Source organism: Microcaecilia unicolor, chromosome 13 (genome assembly GCF_901765095.1).
Source record: "Microcaecilia unicolor chromosome 13, aMicUni1.1, whole genome shotgun sequence".
In the NCBI taxonomy this organism is placed as follows: Eukaryota; Metazoa; Chordata; class Amphibia; order Gymnophiona; family Siphonopidae; genus Microcaecilia; species Microcaecilia unicolor.
In genome coordinates this window covers 54,575,751-54,586,399 of record NC_044043.1, presented here as the reverse complement: position 1 = coordinate 54,586,399, position 10,649 = coordinate 54,575,751, and the positions used below count along the sequence as shown (strand labels likewise).

Below are 10,649 nucleotides of genomic sequence, written 5' to 3'. Positions count from 1 at the left end.
CCATGAGTAACTCATTCCTCCAATGTAATGCCTGAAGAGTATTGAAAGCAGACTCATTCAGTTATTGAGGAAAGCATTTATTCATTGAGGAAAGCACTGGAGACTTTTTACAAACCCTCAAAATAGACATTGCAAGAAAGGGAAACTGGAAGACCAAAGACAGCAGAATTATAAAAGGATGTTGGCCTTTAATTCTGTGTAACACTGTGATATTTATTTGAGGAAAGTAAAATGTAAAATGTGAAATATAATGTGCAGTGCAATAACATTTAAAACAGCAAGTTGTATATAACTGTAAATGCTTATAGAGTCACTAAGCAGACATGATACAGGAGTGAATGGGTATGAGAGATAGAAGAGAGTTATGTGTGTGTGTTTACAGGTTTTAAAATGCACATGAGCAGGTTTTGAAGCGCATGTGTTTAATAAAGAGTTTTGTATTTTCAACAGTCTGGAGCAAATTTGTAATTTATAAAACGAAGGCTCCGGTAGCATATTCGAGTCCCTGATTGTATAGTATATTAAAATCTCCAGCCATGATCACCTTACCTTGTGCAAACCGCTGCAACTTCTTATGTAGGTACCCAAAAAATATTTCCTGGTGATCATTAGGGGCGTACACATTAGCCAAGGTGTACTCCTCCTGCTCCAACTGCACGTGCATAAACAGAAAGCGACCCTCAGTGTCTCTCCTGACATGGAGTACCTGAACATGAACATCTTTGTTAAACAATATAGCAACCCCTCGCTTCTTATTCCCCTTGGCATCTGAGGCACAATACACACTTGGATATAAGTTAGAAACCAGCAGCCCCTCATGTTTTCTTAACAAGTGCGTTTCCTGTAAGAAGACTACCTTCGGGCTCAGTAAGTGTAATTTACGCTGGAGGGCGTGACGCTTATATGGAGAGTTAAGCCCTTTCACATTATAGGTAAGTACCTTAAAATCAGACATTATATCACTTTTATGTAGCCACCATGTATTGCAAAGGGAGAATGACACTCAGACTCACAACCCCCCTTTATCCCAACCCCCCCCCAAATAGGGAACCCCCCACCCACCCGCTCCACCCTCCTATAACCCCTGTTACGCCATCCCAAAGCTTGCCCTATACCCCTTTCCAACCATTCCATCCCCCCCTGATAACCACTAGGAAGGAACATGAACCCTCACCTAGGAATAACTGAGGAAGCACTCACTCTCCCATCCTGGCTCCCAAGACCTACCCCTCCCACCCCCCTCCCATGCTATCCAAACTTCTGCTAAACAATCACTACTCCCACCCAACAAGAAGCTAAATCAAACACACTCCTAACCCCCTTCTTCCACTCTCCCTTCCAACCCAGCTTAACACAAATATCAAAAACCCCTTAACTTTACTTTAGAAATCATTCTAATCAACAGCCGGATAGCTCCACTTTACTTCAGTGGAAGCCATCCGGACAGTAAAAGCAGGAAAACCTTCAGGCATATTCACTCAGTCCTGTTAAGTATCAGTCTGTGCCTTCTTCGCCTTGTCCTGAACTCTCTGCCACTTCTGGAGCTTAGCACGTGTGACGGGGGCCAACTCCGTTGCTGGACCTTCTGTGGTCACCAGACCCTCACGACGCAGGGTTTTCCAGACTTCTTCAATGGAGCGGGATCGGTGCAAGTTACCCCCAGCAGTAAAACAAAGGGCAAATGGAAATGCCCAGCGGTAGGGGATTTTTTTCTTTATCAATACCTCCAAAGCAGGTTTCATCTCTCGCCTCAAAAACAATGTGTGAGCAGATAGATCTTGAAAGACCCGGATTTGTGCATTATTGTAATCAATATATGGCAGTTGTCTCACCTTCTGTAGTACCAGCTCCTTAGTAGTAAACGTAGTAAAGCAAACCACTATATCTCGCGGTCTATTGTCTTGCAGTTTGCCCAGCGCTCTGTGTGCTCGCTCAATCGAGATGTCCACGTTGTCCACCAGTTTACCACATAGCAACTTAACAATGGCGCCAACATCCTCGCGATCCTCAACCTCCGGGACGCCCCTAAATCGTAAATTATTTCGGCGCCCCCGGTTTTCAAGGTCATCCACCTTAAGTTGCAATTCCGCATTGAAGGCTAGCGCTTTGGAAAGGCGCGTCTCAGTCTCAATCAGTTTTTCCGCAGATTCATCTACTCTCACCTCAAGGTCTTCCACGTGGCCGCCGAGCTCTCGAAGATCAACGCTCAGCCCGTCCATCTTTTCCAAGATTTCCTCCTTGGAGGCCTTAATCTCGGAACGGATCTCCGTGAGGAACTTCGCTAGTTCTTTAGAAAGCCCTCTCTTAAAAGCCACTTTGCCCGTTCCGAGCACTGAAGATGCAGAGTCCGAGTCCGATTGCGAGGGAGGTGCAGAAGAGAGCACATGGCGCCGCAGCGCTCGGCCTGTCTGCTTATCAGGGAGACGATCACTCTCCTTTCGTGCCGCAGCCATTATCGCCAGCCGGCAAAAAAACCCCGTCAGCTGTTTGTTCTCTGTTCAGGCTCTCTGGCTGGATATAAACGAGCACGATGTTGCGGCAGAAGATCGCTATTTTTAGCTCAATGAAGGAAGGTTGTGGCGGAGCTATGGACCTAAGCAGCCATTCAGGTTCGTGACGTCACTTCCTCTCCTTAGTCACTTTTTATGGGCAAATAAAACTCCGAAAATAGCGCTTACCACACTTAAAAATTTGAAGGGCAAAGCAGGGGTCTCTTTTCCGAAATTTTTTACAACAAGCAACACGATGGTTACCGAGTGACACTGAATATACTCCAATTTGGTTACAAATTGAGCAGGACCTTTGGAAACCATTTTGTCTTAATCAACATGTACCTTCCAGTATATTAGATACCTTACAAAATTACAAAATAATACTATAATTTCTTCTTCCTTTATTTGTCTTTTACAGTTAGACAAACTAATGGACATTCCATATAATCTCAATATTTATTCAATGGTCTGGAATAATCCAACAATTTTAATAAATAAAAAACCTATTCTTTGGAAGGAATGGATGAATAAAGGAATTTGGTCCCTTGATCAGATCTTGCTTGATAATAAATTGAAATCTTTCTCAATGCTACAAACACAATTTGGTTTGTGTCTAAATCAACAATATTGGTGGATACAGTTACAACACTTTATGGTGTCCAACCGTTATCCCAGTTCATTATGTACTGTCCAACCTTCCATATATCAATTTATCATCACCGTTCACCAAAAAGGGCATGTGGCATCTCAACTTTATTAATTTCTAATTCAATCAACTTTAAAGGAAACGATCGGTCTGCGTTCAGTATGGAAATCTGACTTACAATGTTCATTTACTATTGCTTTGGCCCATAGCGTTTCTGAGCTCCAGGCGATCTCTTGCAGGGACCCCTTTCTTCGTTTTTCGGAAGGGGGAGGGGTGTCTCTACGAACAGTGCCGTCTTTTCTGCCCAAGGTGGTCTCGGAATTTCATCTTAATCAGTTGGTAGAGCTGCCTTCCTTTCGTCGGCAGGACGTAGGGAGCCGGTGTGCGTCCTTGCAGCTTCTGGATGTTCAAAGAGTTCTTGCCCGGTATCTGGAGGTGACTAACGAGTTTCGTCACTCGGATAGATTGTTTTGTTTGGTAAACAGAAGTTGGGCCTAATGGCCTCCAAAGCATCCACTGCCTGCTGGTTGAAGGAGGCGGTGTTGTCCGCCTGGCAGGGAAGGCTTTGCCTTTGGGTTTGAAGGCCCACTCGACTAGGCGTGTGGTGATGTCGTGGGCAGAGACGTCTTTGTCTTCTCCGGTAGACATTTGCAAGGTGGTGACGTGGTCGTCGTTGCAGTCTTTCAGCAAGCATTATAGGGTGAATGTTGCTGTGTGGTCAGATGTGTCCTTTTGGGCGGCGGTCTTAAGAGCAGCAAGGCCGATGTCCCACCCTCGTAGGGATTGCTTTTGAACATCCTACTTGTCCTGGAATAGTGGGATAGAACGTAATAGAAGGAGAAATTAGGTCTTACCTGATAATTTTCTTTCCATTAGTTCTTCACACTATTCCAGGAGCCCTCCCGGTGTTTTCGGCCTATTTTGCTTCTGACTGCTCTGCTCACTGTTCTGGATCCTGTGTTGGTTTTTTGGGGTTTTTTTTTGCCTTGTTTGTTGGTTGGCTGGTATTCATGCATTAGGTTGGTTTTCTGCTGGCTTATGTACAATACTGAGGAACTGGGCAGCTAGCACGTGGCTAGGTACTAGTGCTAAATTCTGGATTTTCTATCTCCACCTGCTGGTCAATGGACATAACTACCACTTGTCCTGGAATAGTGTGAAGAACTAATGGAAAGAAAATTATCAGGTAAGACCTCATTTCTACTTTTCTTCCCCCCCCCCCCCCCCCCCCCCATATTGACCTTAAGTAACATTAACTTAACATAGAATACAATCAAATAGCAAAAACAGAACCAAATTAATGAACGGCCACAGTTTTGTTTAATGTAACATTACAAGATCCAAATGTATAAAGATTCCACACCCTAAGCTGAAATAAATTACATATAGCAGTTATGTATTTGTCCAACTGAATATCTACCCACCCTCTCCATCTAGGTAGTTAGCATTCAAAGAGTGAAACTCATCCAGGCCTAGCCACGATCAGCTAGGGATTAGGGGTCCTGTGTTGTCCTCGGTGTGTGAATTTGTCACGTGCCATGGCCCCTTTTACCGCAGTGAGGCCAATTCCTGGGGGAGCCCTTACGGCCTCCTATCTAGGAAGCGGTAGGTGTTCCAGTCCTAACCTGGCAGCGCTGCCCAATTTCTGCCGGATAAGCCCCTGGCGGAAAAAAATTTTTTTGGGCATGCCAGAAATGGCTCACAGTGGGGGTGGCACTACCACTGGCTCCCGCAGTGAGACGGCGGTAGTGCAGGATTGGTGCCGCACCACCAAGTCAAATGACCTAAAAATATATACTTTAATCTTAACAACTTAGTAAAATTAAGGTTCTACAACAGCAATTAGCTCAGGTGTGCTGGCAGCTATGACAACCAAGAACAGTGAACATGTAAAAACCAGCAACTAGATGTATGAAAGAAAAAAGGGGGTGGATGGGAGTCTGCATCACCTCCGAGGAGCAGGAACCAGGCCTGATCCTCGGAGGGGAAGGTTTAAAATAAAATGCAGGCTGCCTCGCTCCACCCTAGTAGGCTGTCTGCCAACCCCAAAAAAAGAATCTTTGTGCCAGAAGAAAATTCGAAGGTAAACCTAAAATATGATTGCATCCTTTAAATTTGCTCCTCTCTGTAAACTGCCATCTCAGAAGAGGGGCTGCCCAGCTTCATATTAAGAAGGGGTCCTTGGGACAGGGCCTCGACCTTTAAACTAAGTTCTACAATCCTTTCTTGTTTATTCTTGAAAAAGTACAGGGTGTGGGGGGGGGGGGGGGAGTCACTCATAAGAAATTACTAAGTAGCACATTTAAAACAAATTGGAGGTTATTTTTCACTCAAAGCAATTAAACTCTGGAACAGTATCACTGTTGGAAACAAGATACTGGTCTCAGTGGACCTATGGACTGACTTAGTATGTAGTTCCTAAAAGTATAAGATTGGCTCAACAACTATCCATCTAGAAGTAAAATGAATAAATTATGAGGAAATACTTCAGCACAACGCTTTCCATTTTAGTGGTACTTCCCTTGCCCTAGTTACGGTGTGCCTGCATATGTAACAACTTCTAATAGTCTCCCTGATGTAAACTGGGCTTTGTAACGAGCCTCTGTTCCTCTTCTGATTGCAACAGATAATCTCTTGTTCAGTTCCGTTTTTGTTGGCTCTGGAATGTTCTGAATTTCTCTTGAGGTAATCTCATGGCCAAATGTTTCAATCTGCAAAAAATTAAAGTGACCCTTTCAATAAAAGGAAAAACTGTTGCGACTGCAAACTAAATAAATGTTTTTTTTGTCTTTTTGTTTCCCCCACCTAGAGGTTTTCTCAGGAAAAATGGTGATGGTGACACCTTTCATGAAACTCAAGTTATGCCTACTTTTATTCTTTCAACCCAGCGGAAGTTGAAAACAATCATACATAAGGGTTTGAGTGTCTGGAGCCCAAATAATTCTAAACATTTAACATAATGGGATCAAATTTGACATGAGAGGAGGAGAGAATGGTGAAAAGACATGTTAGATGGGGAGAGGAAGAGGGGCTTCCAGAAACATAAGCAGTGGCAGCAAAAACACAAACTCCAGTTGTTAGTCCCCAACACCAAACTGCTTTAAATCACATGCAGAAACAAGGACATAGCTGGGGGAAGAAGGCTGGGCTTGGAGAAGAGTCTGATGTAGGGGCTGAATCTGGGGGAAGGGGGCTGGTGGTTGATGTGAAGCTGGGGATGACAAAAGGGGTTTTATTCTAGCTAGGGCTGGGAGAAGGGGGCTTACAGATAACACAGGGACTGGGGAGGGAGGGGGGGGTGGAAAAGGGATCTAATACAAGGCCTGGAGATGGGGGTTAGGGCCTGACAAGGGGACTCGTGGGAGATGTGAGCTGGGGGCTGACACAAGGGCTCTAGTAGAAGAAAGAGAAGGGCAGATATTGGGGTGGGAGTGGGAGAAACGGGCATATGCAGGGAAAGGTGAAAATAGAGGAGCAGGGTTAGGGGTGGGGTTGAGGGAAAAGCCTGTCCCCCCCTAAACAAAAAGGCATTTTACTGATCCTGAGTGAAATATAGCATCTCCAGTACCCTCCCAAAATATCCTCCTACATCTACCATAAAAACTACCCTGATCTCTCAAAACTAACCACTTTTCTGACACTCCACCCCCACCCCTGAACAAAAATTCCCCTCCCTTCTAAGTCAAAGGCACAGAGACAACATGGCTACATGCACAGAGTGGTTGAAAAGAATCACCCTGAGACATATTCTGCATATTTCCCCACTAGTGAGAAAAGCTGAGTACAGTAGTGAGAATGAGCACAATGCAATGAAATGTGCTATTACTAATACAAAGGAAGCATAAAAGTCAGTTGGTACCTTCAACTTTTGACTGGGGGTAGATTAGAAGTGCTACATATTCTCTGTGGACAAGCAGGACTAATAAAACCTCACTCATGGGTAATGTCACTGATGAAGCCTGGCATGCGAAGCACTACTCCAGCTACTTTTTCTGTAAGCTTTTGAGCACGTTTACCAGGCATGCATGCTCTTTCCTGTCTGCTGCTGCTGCTGCCATGTGGGACTTCCTCAGTCTTATGTTTTCTGCAAAGCTGAGCAGACCCTTTTTGTGTGCAGTCTCTTCAGCATTCAATCTGTATATTTACTTCCATAGGAGCCAACTTTTCAAAATTATTGGGGGTGCTAAGCCCAATGGAACTGACCCCTCCCTGGACACATACAAGGAATTTTCTCAATAGTGGGGGTGCTCTAGCACCCACAGAGTCGGCTCCAATGTTTACTTCTTTCTGTGTTACCTTGTTTAGGCTTACTATAGGCCTTGAGCTAGATGGGGAACATTTGTCACCATCAAGTCATTTAACTTTGCTGCAGCTATTTTTTTCTGGTCAATATGTCCCAAAAAGAAGACCACAGTAACTTCAAAAGGTGTTCCCAGTGCAGTAGGACCATATCCATTATGGATACTCATTCTTGGTTTTAAATGGAAGAGGTTTGCCATTTGGAGTAAGGACATGGTCATAAACCATTTTCTTGTGCCACACACAAAATGTTCGAATACTTTCGACATGTGTCAGAGGCGGGTCTCAAGACCAACTCTGTTAGAGTTCATCTTAGTTCAACTGGAGCTTATCATCATTGTGCACGTCAACCCATCTCTGTTCAGCTTTTAGTTTGCTTTATGTGGGTCTTGCTTCTATTGAAGCATCCTGTTAAGTCTCCGACTGCCTCTGTGCTTAAAGAACAACCCACAGTTTACCTATTTTAAGAAGAACTTGAAAGACTCTCTGTTCTGCCTAACATTTTTTGTGCCTACTTGATGACTGTTTGTTTTGAACTATTTATGGAGACCTGTATAGTTGTTTGTTTTGATTGTTTTTATTATGTATACTAGCCGTTAAGCCCGTTAAAACGGGTGAGATTTCCAGCTACCCTCCTCGCTGCCGCTCCCGCCCCCCTCCGTGCTGGGCCCCCTGCACTGACCTGACAGCGCTTCTCACCTCCGTGTGGAAGCGCTGTGAGAGGCGCTGTCAGGTCAGTGCAGGGGGCCCGATACAGAGGGGGGTGGGAGCGGCGGCGGGGGAGGGTGGAGGTTGGTGTGCGCGATGTTCGTTTCCAGGCTCCAGCGGCAGCGGCCGACAGTCCGACTCCGTTTCCCTCTCTGTTCCGCCCTCTGATGTCATCACGTCTCGACGCGAGGGCGGGACAGAGAGGAAAGTCTCTACTGCGCATTTGCAGGTGAGTTGGTCACTTGCCATTTATATGTTTGATTTTCTTGTATACCTGCCTTGGATAATGATGGTTTATAAGTAAACATGTCTAATTCATGGGAGCTCAGTGTTATGCCTACTCCTGATGAAAGCTCCATTTGAGCCACTAGATACCAGCCATTTGAAGTACCTGACCTGGAAGGTCTTATTTTTGGAGGTGGTTACTTCAGCTCACAGGATCAGTGAGCTCTAGGACCTAGTGACTGATTCACCTTACACTACATTTTTCAACACTAGAATGATTCTGCACCCCCCTCCGAAGTTCCTTCTAAAGGTATTATCAAAATTCCATCTTAACCAGTCAATAATCCTTCCAACATTTTTTTCTAAAACCTCATGCCCACAAAGGTGAATAGAATATGCTGAAAGTGCACTGCACACTTTGGACTGAAAGAGAGCCTTGGTGTTTTATTTGAGGTATAGTAAAGCCATAAAAAGTCCATCCAGCTTTTTTTCCTTTTGACCCAGACAGGATGTGGGCTGCCATTGGCAAACACACACTTTCTAATTGGTTAACAGGCTGCATTTCCTTAATTTATTACCTGGCTGCGCTGATTCTAGAGGATAATGTCATAGAAACATAGAAAATGATGGCAGATAAAGACAATCCCCCTGATTCTATAAAGGTTGCCAAAAATTGTGCATGCAAATTTAGGCATGTTCCCAATTTGCTTGTGCAATTTAATAGAACAATGAGCTAATTAACAAGCAATTATTGGCACTAATTAGATTTAATTGGGCCAGCACGTGTAAAGTTAGGCATGGGATCTGCACCTAAAATTTACGTACGGTCCAAAAAAGGGAATGCGGAAATGGGTCATTGGCTTTTTTGGGGTGGAACAGGGGCATGGCTTTGAGATACATGAGTAATTACAGAATAATGGTGCTCTGCATGTAAATTTAGGCATGGGCATTTGTACCACATTTTCATTGGTACAAATGACTGTCTAAATTTACGTGTGGCTCTCTGCTTAAGTGTATATTCTATAAACCATGCTGAACTTTACGCGCGGCTTATAGAATACTGTTTACATGGGTATTTTTCAGCACAGATTTTTTTAGGCACCATATGGCCTATCCGGCTGCCCATCCATGCCATCACCTATCTCTGTCTCTCTCTCTAAGCACTCCTATGTGCTTTTCTCATGATTGCTTGAATTCAGATACAGACTTTGTCTCCATCACCTTCACCATGAGGACATTCCACACATCCACCACCCTTTCTGTGAAGAAGCATTTCCTTAGATTACTCCTGAGACTGTCGCCTTTCACCTTCATCCTATGCCCCCTCTTTCCAGAGTTTCCTTTCAGTTAAACGATCTCCTGTGCATTTATGCCAAGGAGGTATTTAAATGTCTCTATCGTGTCACCCCTCTGTCAACTTTCTTCCAAAGTATACATTTTAAGATCTTTAAGGCATACGCTATGAGAAAGCCTATTGACTATTCTAGTAGCCATGTCATGGCTCATAATGTTAGAACTATGGCTGCAGCTGTAGCCCATGAGGTCAGTCTCCATAGAAGAGATCTGTAGGGCTTTGACGTGGACTTCTGTCCATATATTCACATTACATTATTGCCTAGAGAAGGATTCCCAATGCGACAGTAGGTTTGGCCAGAGAGTCCTCCAGAATCTATTTGGGGTTTAGAATCCAACTCCACCCCCATAGGTCCTTCACTTTTAGCTCCAGGCTGCCTTTTAAGTTAATAAAAAGAGAGTAGAATTATTTTAAAATGTATACACTGCTTAAACCTAAGCAGTTTACAACAAAACATACATAATTATATCAACACAATCATCACAACAGTATACCCAAAAATGCCCACATCCTACACCTTGTAAACATCATTGCAGAATTCAGGGGAAAAAAGCATAAATTAACCTCCCTCAAAAGAAGGCCTCCACAAAAAGCACTGTTTTAAATAATTTTTTAAACTGTACCCTATCTCTACACAGATATTCCAACTTAGCGGATCAGTCACCGAGAAGGCTGACACTTGTGTACACACACAATGCACCTTACCCACCAACATTCAACTGCATTATAAATAAGACTTGTTGCCACCAAAAATTATAAAAATGTTTTCCAGTTACAATTCCATTGTTTTTCTATTATTTCCCTTTTTTTCCAATTGGCAGCTTGTAGCTAGGGAGTCTGATTAATGAGGATTTATTAGTCCTGCTTGTACTCAGAGAAAATTAAGTAATTTACCTATAGCAGGTGTTCTCCAAGGACAGTAAGA

The 10,649-nt window shown here is 43.8% G+C and overlaps 1 protein-coding gene across 2 annotated transcripts in view; it reads right to left on the bottom strand.

Moving 5' to 3' along the window:
- Positions 1 to 4,457: 4,457 nt before the first annotated feature.
- LOC115482553 overlaps positions 4,458 to 10,649 on the bottom strand; it is an 88,777-nt gene continuing 82,585 nt past the window's right edge. For both annotated transcript variants that reach the window (XM_030222430.1, XM_030222429.1), the window contains one exon: positions 4,458 to 5,849. In XM_030222430.1, coding sequence (XP_030078290.1) covers positions 5,670 to 5,849 — 180 coding nt within the window. In that variant the 3' untranslated portion in view covers positions 4,458 to 5,669. The remainder of the gene's footprint in view (positions 5,850 to 10,649) is intronic.